General features: G+C 41.9%; 2 protein-coding genes and 1 pseudogene across 3 annotated transcripts in view; 2 read left to right on the forward strand and 1 right to left on the reverse strand.

Annotated features, from left to right (window-relative positions):
• Positions 1–573: 573 nt before the first annotated feature.
• The window catches only part of LOC311042553 (protein prune homolog 2-like), a 38,342-nt pseudogene continuing 15,172 nt past the window's right edge, over positions 574–23,743 (reverse strand). The window contains exons 2-6 of the transcript XR_014602868.1: positions 6,078–6,177; positions 3,301–3,432; positions 2,536–2,626; positions 1,796–1,901; positions 574–1,015 (exon numbers count right to left, since the gene is read on the reverse strand). The product of XR_014602868.1 is annotated as a protein prune homolog 2-like (transcript). The remainder of the gene's footprint in view (positions 1,016–1,795; positions 1,902–2,535; positions 2,627–3,300; positions 3,433–6,077; positions 6,178–23,743) is intronic.
• On the forward strand, positions 8,805–9,935 carry LOC311042244 (actin, cytoplasmic 1-like; the record flags this gene model as incomplete). The annotated part of the gene is made up of 1 exon (XM_084052867.1): positions 8,805–9,935. The coding sequence occupies one exon, from the start codon at positions 8,805–8,807 to the stop codon at positions 9,930–9,932; it is 1,128 nt and encodes a 375-aa protein (XP_083908993.1). The 3' UTR covers positions 9,933–9,935.
• On the forward strand, positions 14,187–15,314 carry LOC311041994 (actin, cytoplasmic 1-like; the record flags this gene model as incomplete). Its single annotated transcript, XM_084052491.1, has 1 exon — positions 14,187–15,314. One exon carries the CDS (start codon positions 14,187–14,189, stop codon positions 15,312–15,314), a length of 1,128 nt encoding a protein of 375 aa, XP_083908617.1.

Consider the following 23,743-nt stretch of genomic DNA (forward strand, 5'->3'; position numbering starts at 1 on the left):
GAGAAAAGGGTAGGTCTTTAGATTTGATTTAAAATCGTCAACGGGCAGAACTTAACAGTGGTACAGAATGTTATGTTTCTCAAAACAGATTCTCAATCATAGAGCCATGGAGAAGCATGCATTAAGAGATTTAAAGAGTCCCTAAAACTGGGGGATGTCACATGGCAGAGTATGACAAACAAGGTCCCTGATGTCAAAGTTTCAATCTTTAATGCGGGGGTCTTCAACAGGGGGTCCGGGACCCCTAGGGGGTCCTCAGAGTTACTACAGGGGGGGCCGCCAAATATTTGTGTGATATGTGATTTTTTTTTACATTAACCACTTGCATCCCTTTTCTGAGGAGAACTTTAGCCAAAAATAGCAGATCTACAAGCTCACAACGCCTCGCAGTGTGAGCTTCGGCTATTTTTGGCAAAGAGGTTTGGTGTGAAGGGAAAAAAAGAGCGGACCAAGATTGTATTATTTTTTTTAATCTGCAACACAATTGTATTCAATATAGAGGGGGTCCCTGCTTCATCTCTCTCTCAGCTAGGGGCTCCTTGGCCTGAAAACAGTTGAAGACCCCTGCTTTAATGTAAGAAGTGCACTGTTTTTAAAATGGTAGTTCCTGTTGCAGTTCCTCTGAAAGTCACTTCCGGACGGTTGGAGTTATCGTCAGAGGTCACTGAAGGGACAAGCCCGACATTCAAAAAATAAACGTCTTCCACTGTTGGTGGAGCAGTGGCAGCACCCAACCATCACCTCCATCCATCCATCCATCGCTCTGTCCATCGTGTCTTTTACGAACAGAGAGGTCTGTAAGGTGGATGGACATCCACCTCTGTGTTCATCGTGTGTCCTATTCTTCCACCACTCTCTTCACCATCATGTCTTCTTCAATTCCTCCACCTATCTCTTCACCATGTCTGCTATTAATCCACCTCTCTGTTCATGTCTTCCACTCACCTCTGTGTCTCCTCCTGTCTTTTCTCTGGGTGTGGTGGCGTTGCTTCACCTGTTCTGCTCCTCATCAAACCTGGAGCTAGAGGAGAGCAGAGAGACAACACAATGGATGTTAGTTTTGCATTTTTCCATTTTTATTTCTATTTTGCTTAGATTTTTTAGTTTTCAATTTAAGTTCAGGTCTAATTCCCTTTTAAAGCGGGGTTGCTAGTTTAGTATAGTTTTACATTTCTGAAAAGGCTTTTAATTTAGTTTTAATTAACCCGCTTAGACCGGGAACGCATGTCATTTTTAGATTTCTTTGGCTATTCAAAAATAGCAGATATACAAGCTTGTAGATCTGCTATTTTTGAAAAATCGTGAAAATGTGTGTAAATCTTTGAATATATATATTTTTCAATATATAATATCAGTGGTGCTCAAACCTTTTCATGTCAAGGACCCCCCAAAATGATATGCATTTGGCCGCGAACACCCCATCTCAAAATATTTATTTCCAGGGACCCCCAGAAGCAAAGATTTGAGTTAAAAATGTATATATATTAAAAGATTTGAACACATCTTCACGAATACAAAAATAAATAGCAGATCTACAAGCTCAAAGAGCGGCACCGAGTGCCACGCTATGAGCTTGTATATCTGCTATTTTTGAATAGCCCATATAAATCTTAAAATGACGCACAGATGCGTTCCCGGTCTTAATGGGTACTAGTGTAATAATAACCTTGAAGTGTGCGTGCGTGCGAAGTGGTGTGTGTGTGTGTGTGTGTGTGTGTGTGTGTGTGTGTGTGTGCGTGCGTGCGTGCGTGCGTGCGTGCGTGCGTGCGTGCGTGCGTGCGTGCGTGTGCCTTACTGTCTGATACATTCAGGGATCTGCAGGTGGTCCAGGGCCCAGGGGTAACATTTCTGACAACTCCTGCAGACTCCGCGCGAAACACAACTTCCTGCTGAACTTCTCACTGACGACAAAAGAACAACAATTGTCCTTACAATGCATCCAAGCATCTTTATTAAACAGAAAATGCATTTTCAGTGCTGTCTCCAGATTGGCTTAAATGTTGTCACCTACCTGAAAATGTACTATTCTGTTTACTAAAGAGCTGGAGAGACCCCTGTGACCGAACAAACGCTCTGTAGCAATGATTACTATCAGAATATGGTATTTTAACCTTTTAACAAAAATAAAACAAGCTCACGCAGTGTGAGGCGTTGTGAGCTTGTAGTTCGGCTATTTTCACAATATTTATCTGTGGAACTGCAGTCAAACTAAATGTAATTCCTACAATTCCAAGTGCTTGTCAGGATAGGGGGTCCCATGTTCAAATATGATTATTTTGTGTGGTCGCTGCCTGAAAGGTTTGGGAACCCTTCGTCTAATGTTTAGTCCACTGTCTGAATGGATGTTGTGTATAATGTACAGTAGACTGTATGTATGCATGGATGTTATGTCTAATGTACAGTCCACTGTCTGAATGGATGATTTGTGTAACGTATAACATGTATGAAATGTGTTTTTTTTTTTACATGTTCTGTTTACTCTGTCCAGTAGCATCAAAGTCTTATGGGAAAACAGAACCCTGAAGAGGTCAGTACCTGATGAAAGGCTTGACCAGCATGATGAGAGCTTTGATGTACCAGGCAGGATGAACCACAAACAAACAGTCCCTTCAGGTCCTTCTTTAACCTGACACACACACACACACACACACACACACACACACACACACACACACACACACACACACACACACACACACACACACACACACACACACACACACACACACACACACACACACACGCCACATGGTTAGATTTTCATTATGCTCATTTATCATTCTATACCTAGAATGCATTTCAAAAATCACACTGTTATGTACAAATACAACATTCTATTAAAATCGTTCGTTAAAATTATTATTACAAAACGCTGATAATAATACGATTTTAAATTGAAGGAGAATTCCAGTAGACCCTATCATTAGGAGTCAAACCGAGTGATTATTAGCAAACGTTATACAGTTTTGGCCTTGTGCAACTGAACAACGTAAAGAGCTCATTTGTGGCACTAACAGGCTCAGAATATTGTGTAAGGAGTTAGGGCTGGACAGTATATCAATATTATATCGATTTTGTGATGTGAGACTAGATCTGGAATTTGGGAAATGGTAATAATGTTACAGGCTTAACAACAACATCAATCAACATGTGTTGTTGTACTGGGTATGCAGGTGCCAGTGTCTGACCTTCTGTCTATGGAGGTATAACACTGACCTTCTGTCTATGGAGGTATAACACTGACCTTCTGTCTATGGAGGTATAACACTGACCTTCTGTCTATGGAGGTATAACACTGACCTTCTGTCTATGGAGGTATAACACTGACGAAGCCATTTGATGGCGGGCATCTTGTTCCTGGGAGCCATTCCACACAGATACACCAGCACGTAGTCCTCTGATACCATGAGGTCCAGAGTCCCCACTATGTACCTGGTGAAAAACACACACACACACACACACACACACACACACACACACACACACACACACACACACACACACACACACACACACACACACACACACACACACACACACACACACACGCACGCACGCAAGCACACACACACAAAAACACAACACATCAGAACACAAAATCAACCAGGCATCCCTACTTAGGGCACCGGGAAATTATCTAAAAAAAGATTGTCCAAACATTTCTAAAATGTAAAAAAAGAAAATAGCCAATCTAACATCACAAACGTATAGATCAGCACCATCATACAACAAAGTATAAATCAGGCTTCATGTGGACACGTGCCATGGGCGTAGACAGAAATGGAAATACCGTTATGTTAACACCATATGCTGCTTTGTTTGGTGATTGATTGCAAATATTACCTTCACCTTCATGTCCACCTATTGGCATATACACACCTAACCAGTCCCGGTTCAGAAGACCAGGTAGGATGTGAAGTCTTAACCCATTAAGACTGGGAACGCATCTGTGTCGCCACTTTAACCACTATTATTTATACTTAGGCTATTCAAAAATAGCAGATATACAAGCTCATAGCGCGGCACCGAGTATTTTATTGTATTTTATTGTATAGTATTTTATAGCGCGGCACCGAGGCACCGAGTATATATATTTTAAAGTGATTTTTTTACTCAAATCTTTGCTTCTGGGGGGTCCCTGGAACAACATATTTTGAGAACCACTGATTATAGCAACAAAAGTTTTTTCAAAAAACTGTTTCTTAGAAGGATTTAGAAGACATTTGTAGAATCTCCCAGAAGCAAAGATTTGAGTTACAAATGTTCGCTTAAAGAATATGTATATTCCAAGATTTGCACACATATTCAGGATTAAAAAAAAATAGCAGATCTACAAGCTCATAGCGCGGCACTCAGTGCCGCGCTATGAGCTTGTAGATCTGCTATTTTTGAATAGCCAAAGAAATCTTTAAATGACACAGATTCACAGTCTTAAAGGGTTACGTCATCTTTATACTGATTTCATACCGTTTTTTATATGATTGTGTTGCTAGTGTTACTACGCACTCTGTATTGTTCTCTATGCATACCTGTATCTTTGTTTCACCCCTACTGCAGTGAACACACACATTGTAAACACACACACGTAATGTGGGTCAGAGGTCAGTTTTAAGGGTCAGGGTTCAGTGTTTTATGCTGACCTGAACAAGTTGTCCATATGCCTATTTTCCACCACAAGAACTAAGCAGTGTTGATTTTGTCGACTAAAACTATGACGAAAAATGTTCGTCGACCTTTTTTCACTGACGAAAACTAAATAAAAACTAAGCTATGATGACTAAAACTAAGACTAAATATTATTGACAATTTCGTCAACAAATAAAGTCATTTTATGTTTGGTTGCGCTCGGGTGTTGTGCTCTGAAAATAGCAGATCTACAAGCTCACAACGCGTTGTGAGATTGTAGATCTGCTATTTTCAGCAAGCAACCAAGTGTAAAATCACCCATTACGATGCCATCAAGGCACCGCCAAAATACATTTTAGTCGACTAAATCAATTGTAGATTTATAATCGACTATGCAAGGGATAATGCATGGGGAGGTAGTCATTATTGAAATTTAAAGCCCGACAGGGCGATTAACCACCGCTTATTACACGGCTACTTAATAAATACATAAATACATTTACCCAAAAGTAACAACAAAACGAAGTATTTCCTTGCTTACGGCAATGAAAGTATTCCATAAGTATTGGGCTGGGCGGACAAGTTCGCCTCGCAAAAACAAATGACGAAATGGAAAAAAACTCGCCCCAAAACACACTCGCCCCCCATTCTATTTACTGCCGATTTGCCTGTAATACCGCCGGATTTGCCCCGGGGCGACTGTGTTTTGGGGCGAGCGTTTTGGTATTCCCCCGTTGTTGTGCCACGATAAACAAGGAAGCGCAGTGGATCAAATAGAATGACTTCTCGGTTATTGCATCGTCTATTTCTCACTTCAAATGTTTTCAAAAACATTCTTGAGAGCAACGTTTAGTTGTAAATGACATGGTTTGTTTGTTTACATGGCTGTCATGTTGGATAAAGCATATAACCAAGCAGCACAGGTTGACATGAGCAGGTGTTCTGAGTCTCTGATTACACAGCGGTCCGTTATAGAGCTCATCGATCATTATCCAGAAATAATGACCGATGACTGACCAATCAGAATCGAGCATTCAACCAAGCCGTGTAATAAAATATGATATTTAGTTGACTAAAACTAGACTAACTGTAAAACATTTCAGATGACCAAAATATGACTAAAACTAAAAGGAATTTTATTCAAAAGACTAAAACCGAATAAAGATTTGCTGTCAAAATCAACACTAGAACTAAGTGAATAGTGTCGTGCCGTGCAATGTAAATCACAGGTGTGTTTGTCTCCTACAGCTCGGTTTCACATAAGGTTCTCAGAACCTAATTTGGGCCGTGGTGAGGAGGTGGTGCTAAGCCTGAATTCTGGGAACACAAAACTCAGAACGTGTACTTTGAAAACTGCGTTTTTAAAAACAATGTTTTTAAATAGCCGCACTGTGAGCTGTACGGCTATTTTCAAAATTGTATGAGTTTTATTTAAGTACCCGAGTTCTCACCTGAACAGGTTGTCCATCACATAGTCATACTGCTCCACTGAGTTCTCCGGCAGGAAGCATGAAGATACCAGGATGATAGCCGTCATGTTCCCATAGTAACCTTACAATCACATAGATGCAAGAGTTGTTATATTGTACATAACAACACATTTTCATAAAACTTAGACTTTCCCACATTAAATTAGGGCTGGGCTATATGGTCAAAATCAAATATCATGACTTTTTTGACCAAGCTGCCTCCATATCAATAATTGTGAACATAATATTGTAATGTGATGATTACATCATTTGTATTTCATTCTAATGAAAAATAGATCCCTGTGGGCCCACCGACCCCATGATTAGTACTAATTTAGGGCATGTTTCAGCCCTCTTTTACTTTTTGAGCGGTGTAGCCGCTCCTATAAGTGCGGTTGGGACACCTCATTAGTACACCCTTCGCTGTACTGTGATTGGCTGACTCTATTGGCTGACTCTATTCAGCACTGTGATTGGCTAGCGAGACACATGATGAAATTAATAACCTATAAATAGGACTATGCACTTTAAATTAAAAAAAACATTTTTTTTTTAAGACAGCTTCCATCACTGTGATGACCACACCGCTCACTTCACACTTTTTTTGGTTTGTTATCCAACTAGTAATTCCTTACAGGTTTTGGGCTAATTATTAAATTCTGTGCTAATTTACAGGGCTACTAAATCTGTCCCTGAGAATCAGCTCCACAGAAGACATGAGTGATTCTCATCTCAAGTAACCCTATTTAATTTCAAAGACCCCAGTTTGAAATGCATTACCATTTCAACCAAATGGACCCGTTACCGTTAGGGTCCATTTGGTTCCATTTGTACTGTCTCGGAGTTACATACCCTTAAGAGTCCATTTGGTTCCATTTGTACACTCTCGGAGTTACAGAGTCTTAAAGGACGACTTCACTCATTTTCAACCAGTATTCATATAATCGGTCCTCACTAATGCTCATGATAAAAATGGTGTCTCAGAGGAGGGCTGTGGACAGTTCAGAGTCCCGTCTACCAGTGACATCATGGATGGGGAATCTGAAACTATAGGAATAGAAACTGCAGGCTTTCTATTCCTGGAAAGTTACAATGCAATAATAGAAGCCATTGTTCTCGTTTTAATAAAAATCTAAATAAAAAATCTGTAATCTTGTTGTAAAAAAAACCCTTCCTAACGATGTTATCACTGGTAGACGGGTTTCTGGACTGTCCACAGATTTGAGGCAAGAAAATGCCTCAAATCATGAACACACTGTGCAATTTCCGTGAAATTTTGCACGCACATTCCCACTAGGCCGAGGAAGAAACGCCACTTGAAAATTTTGATTAATAATTTTACCTATAACTGCACCGATCTGTGTAAAACTTTGTTTGCGCACTCTCTAGAGGCCAAGGAAAAACGTTTGCCCTGCAGTTTCACATCTACCTTTTAATAGCGCCACCAGGAGGCCGACTTATGTAAAATAATTATTTTGATATTAAACGTTCAAATTTGATCTAAATTTTACGCTTTCACGGTATTCATGATCTCTATAGTCATGTGATCAAGACCGATCTGTTTGATTTTTCATATTCCATCCTGATTGGCTAAGATTGACATCTAAAGTTTGCAAGAGTGTCCCGTTTTGAACAAAATGCCGCAAATCATGAATGCAGCATCCGATTGTGGTGAAACTTTGCAAGCACATTCGCACTACACTGAGGAACAAATGCCACACTTTTAACATTGCCCTATTATTGCGCCACCTTCTTTTTTATATTACTTCTACAATTTCTGTCCCAGCATTATGTAAATCGGTACACATTATCTCTATAGTCAAGTGATCAAGATGGTTCCGTCCGATTTTTCATATTCCATCCTGATTGGCAAATTCGGAATATTGCTGGTCCACAATAACCTACCTGATCTGGTGGAGAACTGTGCTCCGAGGAGCACTTTTTCTAGTTTAATCCATCTCACTGATAGGATAAAATGAGTATCCCGACATATTCAAAATAAATGAAGTCACACGATATTGAGGTAAAATATAAAGTTGTGCCATGCTACACTATGTTCAAAAGGGCCCAATCTTAGCCAATCGGGATTGAATATGAAAATCTGACAGAGCTGCTTGGTTTAATGACTATAGAGATACTGTGCACTGATTTGCGACACAATCTGTAGGAGTAATATAAAACAATATAAAAATGTGTTTTGCAAAAATCGCCCTCCTGGTGGCGCTATAACAGACCCATGTGAAACATTTGGGGGAGAGGTTCTGCTCTGGTATCCGGGGAGTGTGTGTCCACAGTTTCACGTCAATTGGACCAACGGTGCCGGAGATTAGCTGTCCATAGACGGTCGGACAGACGAACGGACGGACAGGGTGCAAATCATAGTCTCGGCCACGCCTTAAGCTGGGTGGATACAATGATGAGTTATTCATAAAGAATAAAGATAACCATTACAAATGTCTCAGTTAGAAATCTTTTAGTTCATCTGTAGCCTTTAACTTCATAGTGATTTTCTGCACTGGTATGACACACTTGGGCAAGCTTGGACATTCATATGACATCATGATGATGTCACCGACAGGTATATTTAAACTTTCTCTCATATCACCGCCTAGATATTTGTATAGAACGCAGATAAAAGAGCCTTGGAATAAATCTTTAACCTGAAACAGGTTCACATAAAGCGGAACACCACCTAACCAAAGTTCAGTCATGGATGATGACGTCCTTGCACTGGTCATTGACAATGGCTCAGGAATGTGCAAAGCTGGTTTTGCTGGGGACGACACGCCTCGTGCTGTCTTCCCCTCTATCGTCGGTCGTGCCCGGCATCAGGGAGTGATGCTAGGTATGGCCCAGAAGGACAGCTATGTTGGTGATGAAGCCCAGAGCAAGAGAGGGATCCTAACACTGAAGTACCCCATAGAGCACGGAATTGTCACCAACTGGGATGACATGGAGAAGATCTGGCACCACACATTCTACAACGAGTTGAGGATTACCCCTGAAGACTACAGCATCCTGCTCACAGAGGCCCCCTTGAACCCCAAAGCGAACAGGGAGAAGATGACCCAGATCATGTTTGAGACCTTCAACACTCAAGCCATGTACGTTGCCATCCAGGCCGTGCTGTCCCTGTATGCCTCTGGTCGTAACACCGGTATCGTCATGGACTCTGGTGATGGTGTGACCCACACAGTGCCCATCTACGAGGGCCATGCCCTTCCACACGCCATCCTGCGTTTAGATCTTGCTGGACGCGACCTAACAAGCTACCTCATGAAGATCATGACAGAGCGTGGTTACTCCTTCACCACCACGGCCGAGAGGGAAATTGTGCGTGACATCAAGGAGAATCTGTGTTACGTTGCCCTGGACTTTGAGCAGGAGATGGGCACCGCTGCCTCCTCTTCCTCCATAGAGAAGAGCTATGAGCTGCCTGATGGAGTGGTCATCACAATTGGCAATGAAAGATTCCGATGTCCAGAGGCTCTCTTCCAGCCTAACTTCCTTGGTTTGGAGACCGCTGGTATCCACGAGACCACCTACAACAGCATCATGAAGTGTGATATTGATATCCGTAAGGACTTGTATGCCAACATCGTGCTGTCCGGAGGTACCACCATGTACCAAGGAATTTCTGACAGGATGCAGAAGGAGATTACAGCCCTGGCCCCATCCACCATGAAGATCAAGATCATTGCCCCACCAGAGCGTAAATTCTCTGTCTGGATCGGAGGTTCCATCCTGGCCTCCCTGTCCACCTTCCAGCAGATGTGGATCAGCAAACAGGAATACGATGAGTCCGGACCCTCTATTGTCCACCGAAAATGCTTCTAAATAGACTGTCTTTTTTCTTCCCTGAATCAACGCAGAAACAATGAGATCCTTGTGTTCCACTCCAGGCTTCTAAGCCAGTTCAGTGCGGCAGTAGACCTCAACGAGATTACCAGTTAACTGGATTTGATCACGTTGATTGGAGATGGGGCAAACAGTTAGCCTGACCCTGTACAGAATGTATGAACGGATGAAGGACTATCAATCACACAAATGAAACACTGAGCGTCTCCTGGTGGGTTGCAGCTGCACGGCACGGAGATTGGAGGGCATGTGATGTCAACTTCGTCAGGTGAAGGTGAAACTGACTGACGGCAGGCAGCCAGGACAGGCCTTCAGAATCTTTTTTTATTTATGTGTTCATAAGTTTTTTGTTGTAATTTTTTTTTACAAAGTGTACTTTGGACATCAGGGCAGGTGCTCAAGCCCCCTCAGACCCCCCCCCCCCCCCAACACCCCCACATGTGCTTGCTGCCGGGACAGTATATTATGCCAAACTCTGCAAAAGGGGAAAAGTCCAGCTAAGATGCCGATGGGTTTGTAGCTGACGATTCTACTGGATCCTGTGCATCTGGATGTTCACAATGTGACGTACATACTGTAAAGTAAGAGAAGCTGGCTGATAAGCACCAGCTGCTCTTGTAGACACTGTTTTTGCTCAAGTCCAAGATAACGGACCCAAACCCCTGTTATGAACCTGTGAAATTTGTTCTAAGACATGACATTTTTTTAAATGACGTACCTTTTTGGGTTAGGGTTAGGTTTTTTGTTTGGAATGATGGACCCGTGAAATTTGTTCTGAGATCCAATTGGGTCCAAACCCTAATTGAACCCATGAGATTCATTCCAAGATCCTTTTTGTTCCAAGATATTACAAAACCGACCCCAACTGTTGGGTACTATGGACGTGTCAAACCTTATAATTGCAATTGCTGGTGGAAATGCCGGTTCACCAGTAGCCTACATGCCAGTTATTGGCTACTCCATAATGGAATCTAGCAGCTACAGAATACCAAAGTCTTGACGTTAAACCCATGCCCCCTGGGTTACAGATGTGTTTTTCCCATTCAAAATCCCAGAAGTTTTTAAAATCACATTATACCATATAAGAACTGTGTTCCAAGAATTTATTAAAAAGAAAGTAAAGTCTGTGTTTTTGAAAATGTCATTAATTCTGTGGCGGTACCCGGAAGTAGCGTTAAAAGCTACATTGGGAAATCAAGCGATTAACTGTCCCCTTTGAAGCACTTCACGCTCCGTCAAAAACATTCTTGAGACTCCTTATATCTAATTTGTTATCAGTGTGTGCTATTATTTTGTTTGATTGAAACAACTGAGAACTAACAGCGCCACTATCCTACATAAAGAACAAAATCCATTGCAACACAACAACGCTGATTATTTCCGCCGGTGACGCAGGGAAGCGGCCACATGGTTAATGGTACGTCGTTTTTAAAGGGATATTTCACTTTCAAAAAAACTTTGGGTCATTTTATCATCTACTCAGGCTTTTGTGAACCCCCCAGACCGTTTTTACGTTTTTCCATTTTATCAGACACGCCCCCTTCCTATACAAACCCATTATAACTTCAAACTCCATTTTTAACATGTTAGATTCATCAAAAACACCCGTCCTTGGTTTTGGTGACTCACCCCGCCCTCCTAATATGCGAGGGGGCCGTGTTTTTTCGATAACTTTTTTCATTTATTTGTAATATTATTTTTGGAAAATGAAAAAAATTAAATACAATAAAATAATTAAATCAAATAAATGGTGTTTTTGATAAATCTAACATGGTTAAAATGGAGTTTGAAGTTATAATGGGTTTGTATAGGAAGGGGGCGTGTCTGATAAAATGAATATCATATATCTAAATACTGAATCAAGCAACTTAAAAATGGTCTGGGGGGCTCACAAAAGCCTGAGTAGATGATAAAATGACCCAAAGTTTTTTTGAAAGTGAAATATCCCTTTAAGTAATTTTTATTGTAGTTGTTTTGTAGTCGGCCCTTTATTTTCTTATTCTGGATAAACAAGTACCTTTTTACAAACAGAGGGTGCTTCATAGTCATATGAGCCGGACTAATTGTTTTTATTGGAACACAGTTCTTATATTGCGTGATGTTAAAAACGTCTATGGGATTTTGAATGGGAAAAACACTTCCGTGACCCCAGGCGGCATGGTTTTTGATGTCAGACTTCGGTACTCTATAGTAGTCTACAATAAGGAACAATGAAATTAAAAGACATCTTAATACATTATCACACATGCCACACGGTGTGCGTACCTTTGTTCCCATGGAACTATAGTTTGATGTGCTCTCCTCTAAGTCACTAAACTCAGCCGGCAGCTGCACTGCTGTCATCTGATCCTATGTCAGCCTAAATCATCATGAAGGTACTCATCACTTCATGCTTTTCTCTCCTGGGTCTTGGATGCACTCGGGTATTGGATCTGTGCATATATCCAGAAGTTAATGAAATGCCACCCCGTTTCTTCAATGAAAAATGCCAAAATGGCCGCTGTGTGAATATAGTCAATATAGGCCTATCTGGTTTTGAATTCTAGACATACACAATGTACATTTAAGCTAATATTACACAGTACCAGCGGTACTGTCATTGCACTATGTACTATCTAGCAGGTTCCTCCACTTGTGATGTCATCACTGCAATTCCATTGTGCTACCTGTACTGTCTGTCACCTTTTCAAAACTTCACATTTTAAGTTATTTCCATATAATTAAATTAAAAATAAACTGATGCTGTTTAGACTAGACCGGTGCCCGTTGGGAACAATGCAAATCAAGAACGAAGCAAGTCGGGAATGCATGCCCGCACGTTTATGCAATATCTGTTGTCAGAGAACCGGTGTCATATTGATGGACCCTTCCTGGATATGGGACAACTGGGAAATATTTAATAAGAATATCAGCCTGTATTTGGGGCAAAATATGGCATTGTTCGAAATGGACAATTTCCGCTTTAGACACAATGCGTCTGTAGACCATTTCCAAAAATGTTTTACATACACCCTTTGTTTGGGCTCCAAATCTAAAAAGAGGGCCCAGATTTAAAAGAACAAATTCCAACCTGGCAATGCTTTTTTCTCGTTTCTCATTTTAATTATGTTGAGGACATAATAAATATGATGTTGGAGTGTGTTTTGTGTTTTTTCTGTGTATTGTGCTTTTGAACATGATTTCCTCTACAATGACATAGAGGATGTCAGTTCTTCCTGGACTACAATGTACTACGGCCCATGTTTCCTGTAGTTTCAGTTGGACCAGCCCATCCAGATGATGTCCATCACCTTGTTAACACTGGTCTAAGGCATGATGAAATAGCCTACCTATAGCCTACCAAACAAAAGCCCTTCAACCACACCCCTCTCTTCCCTGACCACTGGTTCAGCCTGAAGAGGTAATCGCAAGAAGGTGATTTGACATCAACTGGAGCAGCCGGTCTGACTGGGAGGAAATGTGGGCTGTAGTCCATTGTAGTCCAGGAAGAACTTATACATTCTCTACTATGTCGTAGTAGAGGAAATTGTGTTAAAAATAACAAAACAGAAAAATAAAATAAAATACACTCCAACATCATGTTTATTATGTCCTCAACTTCATTAAAACAGGATTTGCATGCAAAACTGGTGAAGTGTCCCTTTAAGTTACCACTAAATTCCACATCAAGTCAGCGACATCAGAGGAAATGTCCTCTTTCTTTTATACAGTTTATCTGTCTGACAAGTATAGGACACTTTGTCAACCATTTTGCAGCCGTTTCATAGACTGATATTTATTTGCACATTTCTGATCTGTATGAGTCACATTTAGCAAATAGAACGCTATTACTGTAGTTGATTATCTGGTGTCTATGTACTGGTTAATTGCATGAACTCGTCCTTGTTTGTTTTTTGTTCATTTAATCATATTTGCAACACTATGATAAGTATTGGGTTGTTTGCCTTGGGGCTATAGCCAACCATTATTGTCATCCATATTGACTTGTTCAGTTATTACGTATTATGTATTTCAGTTTGTATTGTCTAGTTTAAGCTTTAACTTCATATTAGTACTGCACTGGTACTAACGATAAACTTGCCAAGCTTGGACAATCGCATGACGTCATGGTGATGTCACAATTCTGTGCATTTAAACTGATTCTCACTTAAGCAGAAGAACATTACTCTAGAACACCACAAACAAACAAGTTGTAATAGATTCTTTCCTGAAATTCACTTCAAAGACGACACCATGGAAGATGAAGTTCTTGCTCTCGTCGTTGACAATGGGTCTGGAATGTGTAAAGCTGGTTTTGCTGGGGACGACACGCCTCGTGCTGTCTTCCCCTCTATCGTCGGCCGTGCCCGGCATCAGGGAGTGATGGTCGGTATGGCCCAGAAGGACAGCTATGTTGGTGATGAAGCCCAGAGCAAGAGAGGGATCCTAACACTGAAGTACCCGATTGAGCACGGAATTGTCACCAACTGGGATGACATGGAGAAAATCTGGCACCACACATTTTACAATGAGTTGAGAATAACCCCTGAAGACTACAGCATCCTGCTCACAGAGGCCCCCTTGAACCCCAAAGCCAACAGAGAGAAGATGACCCAGATCATGTTCGAGACCTTCAACACTCTTGCCATGTACGTTGCCATCCAGGCCGTGCTGTCCCTGTACGCCTCTGGTCGTAACACCGGTATCGTCATGGACTCTGGTGATGGTGTGACGCACACAGTGCCCATCTACGAGGGCCACGCCCTTCCACACGCCATCCTGCGACTGGATCTTGCTGGACGCGACCTCACAGGCTACCTCATGAAGATCCTGACAGAGCGAGGTTACTCCTTCACCACCACGGCCGAGAGGGAAATTGTGCGTGACATCAAAGAGAGTCTGTGTTACGTTGCCCTCGACTTTGAGCAGGAGATGGGCACCGCTGCCTCCTCTTCCTCCATAGAGAAGAGCTATGAGCTGCCTGATGGAGTGGTCATCACCATTGGCAATGAAAGATTCCGCTGTCCAGAGGCTCTCTTCCAGCCTAACTTCCTTGGTTTGGAGTCCGCCGGTATCCACGAGACCACCTACAACAGCATCATGAAGTGTGATATTGATATCCGTAAGGATTTGTATGCCAACACTGTGCTGTCTGGAGGTACCACCATGTACCAAGGAATTGCCGACAGGATGCAGAAGGAGATTACAGCCCTGGCCCCATCCACCATGAAGATCAAGATCATTGCCCCACCAGAGCGCAAATTCTCTGTCTGGATCGGAGGTTCAATCCTGGCCTCCCTGTCCACCTTCCAGCAAATGTGGATCAGCAAGGTGGAATATGATGAGTCCGGACCTTCTATTGTCCACCGCAAATGCTTCTAGACAAACTGTTCCTCTTTTCTTCCCGTGAACAGATGCAGAAACGACAAGTTCCTCAAGCTCCACTCCAGGCTTCCGTCCTGAGCGAGGACTTTCTTAAAGGCCCAAAACCAAAAAACAGTAGAGCATGGCAGTAGACATCAGCCAGAGTACCCAACGAACCAAGGGGACATGCATACTAATCTGAAACACAAATATACATTTGTATTTGTAATTTTTCAGGTTATTGCCAGTAAGCTGTATTCCTCTTCTTTTTTTTTACCCTTATGAAGAACATTTAATAATCAAGGATTTTCTTTTTCATGTAATGGCCAGTGAGCTTTCTTTTTTCTATTCATTATTTTTTCCCTTCTTTTTTGGGCTGACCATGGCCCATATCAAGAACATTTTCAAAACATTTTTTGTAGTTACTGCCAGTGAGGTCTTATTTTTTACATTTTTATTTTATTTGTCATTGTTGTTGTTGTTGTGGTATTTGTCACTGTACATTTGCACATACAGGACATTCGTCCTCTGTTTTTTGTGAAGCCCTGCCCATGGCCATTGTCAAAGAAGATATTTTGTTAAATGATAGCCTTTATTCTGGTTACCGCCACTGAGCTCTATTATTTTTTCGTAAATGTTTCCCTTTTTTGTTAACAAGATTTGTCGATAGTAAAAAATAGCAATTGTGTTTTTTTAGGTATAACGGCCAGTGAGGTCTGACCTTTTTATTTTATTTTTTATTTTTTGAAAGCCTGCCTGCCCTTATCAATAAGAACACTTCAAGTAAGTACATTTTACTGCCAGTGTAAGAAGGAGATCTGTCATGATAAACGGTTCCCGCTGAAACCCTTGATTATTTTTGTTCTGACTCGAGATTCATATCATTTTTACTGTCGTTTACATCTGGCGAGAGCATTAAGAGAACTGCGTAGGATTATCAGTGATATATGATATCAGTGGCCATGATGCTGCCTTTATTGTATTGGAGAGTTTAACAAGGCTTTGTTAAACTTACAAGGCAACACAGTGAGGTAAGCAGGTCCCTAATCACTTAGTTTGTTCTTCACGGCGGGATTAGTTGCCTACCGGGAAAGCTACAGATCCTCCCTCAGTCTACCGTTTGCCAAATCTGATCACAGCTCTATTCAGCTGGTCCCTGCCTACAGGCAGAGACTGAAACAGGAGCAGGTCAATGAAAAGGAGGTTCAGGCCTTGTCTGAACAACCGGAATATATCACGTGGACTGGTTTTGCATGACCCTCTTGGAATAATGTCAATGAGTTCTGAGACACAGTCACTGGATCCATCAGTAAATGCATTGAGGACATTCCAAGAAAGACCGTTTTGATTTATCCCAACCAGAAACTGGGTTAACGGCGATGTTCGCACAGCACTCAGACGAGATGCACGAACGAGCACTCTTAAGGAACGACTGGAGACCTGTAGCCCTCACCTCAATTGTTGCCAAGTGCTTTAGAAGGTTGCTGCCTGCCCACACTGGACCCATGGCACTTTGCATAACATCAAAACAGAACCACTGACAATGCAATTGCCCTGGCTCCTTGAGCTGCCCTTTCTCATCTGGAGGGGAGTAACTGTTGGGTACCAATGCTGCTTGTGGATTGCAGCTCGGCATTTACCACAATAGGTTTGTGCTGAGCTCGACGAACGCTCGGATACGGGCCTGTATCCGACCATGAGTAGCTGTAGGGACATAGGGACCTGCATGGTGATGGCCTGTGGGGCCATCACCAGGTGGTGAGAATTGGCAACATCAGATTCACTGACATTCAACACAGAAGCCCGTCAGGGCTGTGTGCTGAGCCCTCCTCTACTCCCTGTACGCACTGTGTGGCTACACACAGCTCCAACGTTGTCATCAAGTATGCTGAGAATGCGATCGCGATAGACCTGATCATCAATGACAATGATAGGGCCTGCAGGGACATAGTCAGACAACTGTTACAATGGTGTCAGGAGAACAACCGCACACTAAACTCAGTCAAGGAGACGAAGGAGCTGATTGTCGACTACGGGAAGTAGTTTGGAGCATTCCCCCATCGAGGACAACGCAGTGTATCGCATCGGTTACTTCACGTTCCTCAGCATACACATCGCAGAGGCCACACACCTCTGTGATGTGTAGCGGTCACACACCACAGGCCTTATACATGTGGTGAAAGGGGCTCAACAATGCCTGTACTGCCTCAGATGGCTGAAGACATTCACCTCAGGAAGTTCTACAACAGCCCCATCTAGAACATTTTGATGGGCTCCATCGCCGCCTGGTAACTGCATCGCCCTCAACTGCAGAGCGCTACAGAGGGTGGTGCAGACAACCCAGTGTACCACAAGCGTTTGATTAAAAATTCAAGTAAGCTCGATTTTTTTTACAGGCCTGCCCTTTGCCCTTGTCAGGAACTAATAATCATTTTATTTCATGTTACTACCAGAGAGCTCTATTCATCTTTTTGTTTTCTTTTTTTCACATTGCCACAAATAAGGACATTTTGCCTTCAAATGACTGACTATGAATGCAGTCGTGCGCAATAGCAAAATTGCATGCTAAACAAAAAGATGGAGGACGTCCTCAGAGCAGCACCTGGAGTGGAGACAAACACAAGCCAAACACAAAGTGAAGTCTGGACTCGAGACCATGTGTGTCCCAATAGCCTGATCTTGGCCCTTATCAAGAACATTTTGTCAATAATAATGTGCAATTTCTTTCATGTTACTGCCAGTGAGCCTTATTCATCTTTTTGTTATTCTTTTTTAAATACTGCTACCAATAAAGGCATTCTCCAGAAGAGAGCGGTCATTATTTGGTTCCTGAAATTTCAAGACCGGGAGTTTGTTTTATGCTCCATTAAACAACGTAACGTTACGCATGAGAGAGACGAGCTCTTTGCCTAGGACCTCTCCGCTAAGCCATGCAACAGCAAATGGACGTCAACATGATCAGAGACATTTTATCACCAAAAGAAGCAGAGGATTTCCATTCGTAGTCGCATCTGATTGAGAGATCTGGCAGCGCTGAGAAGCACATAACCTGTTTAGTTTTTTCTTTGCACTTGCCCATGATGATCAGCTAATACCGACTGCTTAACAGATATAAACTTAAGGCCTCTACACACCAAGCCGGCAATCGGTCGTTGATAAGAGTCTGTGGCCGAACATCGGTTATAGTGTGTTCACGGCCGTCGGTGATAGTGAGTCATCTGCATGAGTCGTTCACCCGATCCTCGAGCTCAATTGCCATAATGTCAAGGGTGGCAGAAAGTGCAGACGTGTGTGTGTGTGAGAGAGAGCAAGAGAAAGAGTGAGAGATGGATGAACAATACACTGCCTACTGCAGGGGTGTGTTGAACAACGGGGAGGAATGCGTTAATCCGACAGACCTTTTCTCCGACTATGTGGCATCCGCGTGCGGTTAGGGTTAGGGTGCGGGTTTGGTTCGGGTTTAGTATTGGAAACGTCGGAGCGCTGCGCTGTCGGAGGAATGCATTGTCGGACTAACGTACTGCACCCGAACAACGAGCCAATGTCAGATTCTCAATTCTATCCCCAGCACATACTGTAGGAGACCATTAACAGGTTTCAGAGGAGTCGTGTGAAAATGCTCCATTTGTTTTTGTTGCTCAGTGCTTCCGATAGGCAGCCTTCTGGTTGTCTTTACACTGCAGGTCCAGCACACCGTTATTTCCTCTCGCAGGCACACTACAGCGCCATCAGCCGACCGTCTATGCAGTGTGTAAACCAAGCCCCCAGAACCGGGAGGGAAAAGTGGAGCCCTCTGGTAGTGCAGCTTACTGGGGTCCTATTACGCGAAAACGCCTTCGACCAATGGGCTCGACTAACGAGCTTGTGCACAGAGCTAGACACTACTGCGCATGCAACACATAACTGATGATGACGCGGAAGGGAGTGTGCGCTGGGTGAGGAATTCCATAGAAATGAATGGTCTGGGATTTCCGTTTACCACTGTAGGTATATTATAAGTAACTCTATGGTGTAAACAGCATACACACAGCAGCTTGAACACCCTTCAGTCAACATCTGATCCACCAACATTTAGTACAACATTGGTAGTCAGGAAAATTCTGTTCGGCGTGTAGGGGCCTTTACATAAACCTGTACTAACCGGGTCCCAGGATAAACTAATATAACCTGCTGATACTGACAGGTATAAACATGCACTGGGTCAAAGAAAACATTTATTTTTGTATGATACGTTTTTTTTTTCCCTCATGAGAACCAGCTGGTATTTCCTATCAGGGCCGCTGCCTTTTACTCAGGCTTTTAGTTTTATTTTAAATCTTTTTTTCTTTTTTATTGTAATCCAAAGTCCTTTCATATGTGCCAGAACCGTTGCAGTCTCTTAATACTCTGTCTATGTCTCAATGCTTAATGTTTAATGTAAAGCACTTTGAATTGCCTAGCTGTTTAGAGCTATACAAATAAACTTGCCATGGCTTGATACTGATTGCTTAACAGGTATAAACATGTACGAACTGAGTTCACATTTTCATTCTAGTTGTATAGCAGTTGAGAACTGTTTACTTAAAATAATAATAACCATCATAATAATAATAAATAATAATAATGATAATAATACGTTTTTGCTCATGAGAACCAGCATGACCTACACTAACTGAATCCTAAAGGGCATTTCTTTTTTATCAACAGCGGTGAAACTTAATTTTTGCCTTTATGTTATGTATGGGTTGATGTTCTCTTCACCAAAGCCTGTGTGTTGTTGGCGAAGTGTCTGCATGCTCACCTCGATTTCAGCTCTCACCGTTGGTTAACAACGCAGTGTGTGGAAGGACAAGGTACCCAACAGGGATGTCCCATCCCGAGAAAAAATCCCATCCATATCCACTCTCCTCAAACAGAGACGTCTTCACTGGCTTCTTCACGTGCACTGTATGGAGGATCGCAGAATCCCGGAAGACGCCTTTATGGAGAGCTCTCTTCAGGGAAGAGGCCACAAGGGCAGCCACAGCTATGCTGTAAAGACGTATGCAAGCGAGACCTAAAAGCCACCAACATTCACAGAAGCACAAGAAAAAAAGTTTCAAAGAAACAATGTCAAAGGGACTGTCACTCCTGTGTGGGACTCTATAGCCTCAGGAGGTGCTGCTCCAGCATTACAGTGGACAACCAAGAGTGCTTCGGACTTAGGACACTTATAACGTTCAAAGATACAATAAGGAAACACGGAGAGTTTTGAGAGACAGCACTGGCTGCCTATGGCGAAAGGATTGTATAATTCAGTTCTTACTCTGCAGAGTGAATCAGTGGGGTGGAGTGAGGAGGTATACAATGTTCTTTGTGGGTTTAAAATACTGTGTTATGTTTGTTAATGTTTTGTTTTTTTGTAGAATCCATTCGAGTCATTTATTTTTGGCGGCGTTCATGTTGCAAGGTGTGGATGTTAAATATCCTGGAATTATTGAGGCACGCAGAAATGTACAACAAAATATAAATAAAATCAAACATGTTATGAAGGGACTTCACAGTTTGCAATTAAAAATAATATATTTCTACAAGAAACATATTTATTATTCAAATTAAACGGGTGGAGGAAAGGTTTGTGCTAGGTGTGTTATGACTTTAATCTGTGAACCAGTACCTTTTAAGTAATCAAATCTCTCTAATTAAAGACAAGGCTGTAAGTATTTAATTGTTAAAGGCACCCTCCTGAAAGAAACCTTAAATTTAGTCAATATACGCCCCAAATAATTGAACCAAGGTTTTTCAGAGACCTGTTTAATTTTCTTTCAACACCTGTGCTGTATCATAGCAGGGGATTGTAATTGTTTATTGGACCCTCAAAGGACCAGTCATCAGGCATAGAAAAAATGGTTATACTTTATTTTATGGAAGAGCTGAACTTTTGGAGGGGAAATAAATCCTGTTGATATAAAGTCTTTCTTGCTCAAGTATGTACAAGTCTTGCGTTCATATTGACTATTTCTAAATTTCAACTTTGATTTCTGAAGTCAAAGATCATCTTTATCTACAAGACAATCCTTGATCTACAAGCACACAAGGCGTCATGATGACACACGTTGTGAGCTTGTAGATCGGCTATTTCTGAAAATAAGTATCTGTACCGGAATAGGGTCATTCCTGTTTATTTTCTCTGAAGTAGTTTCTTCTCTCTCTCTCTAAGTATCATATCAGTGAAAAGGCGTCAATGAAAAGACGACAAAGGCCATACCCTGCTGGGCTGGGTGCTGGATCAAAACTTCAAACATTAGGAAAAATAATACAAATCCGCACACTAGTGTCAGGCTCCCATTAATTATGTGGCAACAGATAACAATATAACAGCCTCCTGGCTTGAAACGTTACCACCGAATAAATTCCACAATGGGAGCATAACACTGGTGTGTGGGTTTTATTATTTTTCCTACAGTATCATGTCAGTATCATGGTCAGTATCACGGTCAGTATCACAGTCAGTAAGATGGTCCGTATCATGATCAGTATTATGGTCAGTATAGCTCTGGTCCAAAGCGTAAGCGAGTTCTCGCGCTCTGTTAGGAGCGGTGCTATTCCCATGGACCAAAACATCCACCACCGTGCGAGGTCTCCAACTGTAGTGAAAATAAAGAAACCTATTTCGCTACTCACCGAAACAAAGGCTGTTTTGTGTTGTTGAACGACTATTCTCCGTGGTGGGAAACGTCTCAGGACCCCACCTTCTCTGTATAATACACTTTCTGGGCAGAAAATAAAATATGTGCCCTGTACAGATCTGGTCAATATAAATTACCATTGACCAGATCTGTAGAGGGCGCAGTGAAGCAAATAAAATAATTTCCAGCATCATGTCAGTATAATGGCAGTATCATGGTCATTATCATGTCAGTATAATGTTAGTATCATGGTCAGTATCATGGTCAGAATAATGTCAGTATCATGTCAGTATCATGGTCAGAATAATGTCAGTATCAGGTCAGAATAAGGTCAGTATCATCATCATATTTGTATAGAAAATTAAAAGCATTCACAGACTATAATCCATGAATCAGTACCATTTAAGTACCTGATCTAATTAAAGACAAGGCTGTAGGTATTTAATTGTTAAAGGCACCCTCCTGAGAGAAACCTTACTGTACATTTAGTCAATATATGCCCCAAATAATAATGAATTAAAGTTTTTAGGGACCTGTTTAATTTTCTTTCAACGCAACACTTAGCACTAAGAGGGTTTTCCACAAGCGTCTGTACCACAATAGGGTTATTCCTTATTATTTTAAGTAGTTCCTCCATCTCTCTCTCTCACCCTTTCTCTATGAGCCTGGTGAATCTCCAGGTTAACCGGCAATGCTGTCTCCAACATATGGAACGGAAATAGTTTGTGCTCTCTGATATGAGTAACTTTTATCCACACACTTCAAACACGTTGCGTTCCACTTCAAACATGTTGCTTTCAAACTTCACTAGGATACTGACACCAGGATACTGACCAGGATATTGACCAATATGCTGACACCAGGATACTTACTGACACCAGGAATAGGTACAGGCACACATACGCGACAAGTGGCCGGATGTTCCATCTACTCCCGTTATGGGGTCAGTCTACAGTCTACATGGGGAGAAACCTGAAAGACCATCCCGATGCGACAAGTTGACAGAGCTGATGCACGTGCATTAGCGTGAGGACCGACGCATCGGGTTCAGCACTGGTGAACTATCAGCCGCCAGTGATAGGCACTAACCAATGGGAGAGATGCGTCCTGCGTTCACTCCACTGGGCAGGGATTTCACTTGTAGTTTTCTTTCAGTGATGCAGGGGGAATGCAAGGCAGACGATCCAGAACAAACACAAAACACATGCACTCGTATTTCAATAAATGTAAACATCCTTATTTGTGGTGAATGGCCTGAATACTTTGCACTGTTTACAATAGGAGTGCCCCCCCATCTTAATAGCTTTATAGCATAATGCAGAATAATAAATTACTATCCAAAATAAATGAGAATCTTTTTCTAAATTCCCTATTTTCACATACAAACGTGGGCTACAAAAACATCTCCGTGCTTTATTGTCATAAATTGCACCCTTTACCATATGAATCTGTCATTCATAATTATTGATGTTACTCACATGTAGCCTAAACTTAACAAAAATCCGATCTTCAAGCTCACAAGCTTGTAGATCGGGTATTTCTGGCTTATGCTCCCCCCAGAATAGGCATGCTGAGGTTCATGTGGTTAATGCTATTCATAATAATGTAATGGTCTTTTCATTTTGTCAAGGTGCACTAATGCTTTCATATTGCTGGATAATATGGATAATATTCATATTTTATATTGCACATGCATGTGTTTTCATGTTGAGTAGTGTGTGCACTCCTTTGTCCTCACTTGTACAAATAGCTCTATACCAGGGGTCTTCAATGTTTTCAGGCCAAGGACCCCCTAGCTAA

This window comes from Gymnoscopelus microlampas (genome assembly GCF_963454915.1).
Source record: "Gymnoscopelus microlampas genome assembly, chromosome: 3".
Classification (NCBI taxonomy): domain Eukaryota; kingdom Metazoa; phylum Chordata; class Actinopteri; order Myctophiformes; family Myctophidae; genus Gymnoscopelus; species Gymnoscopelus microlampas.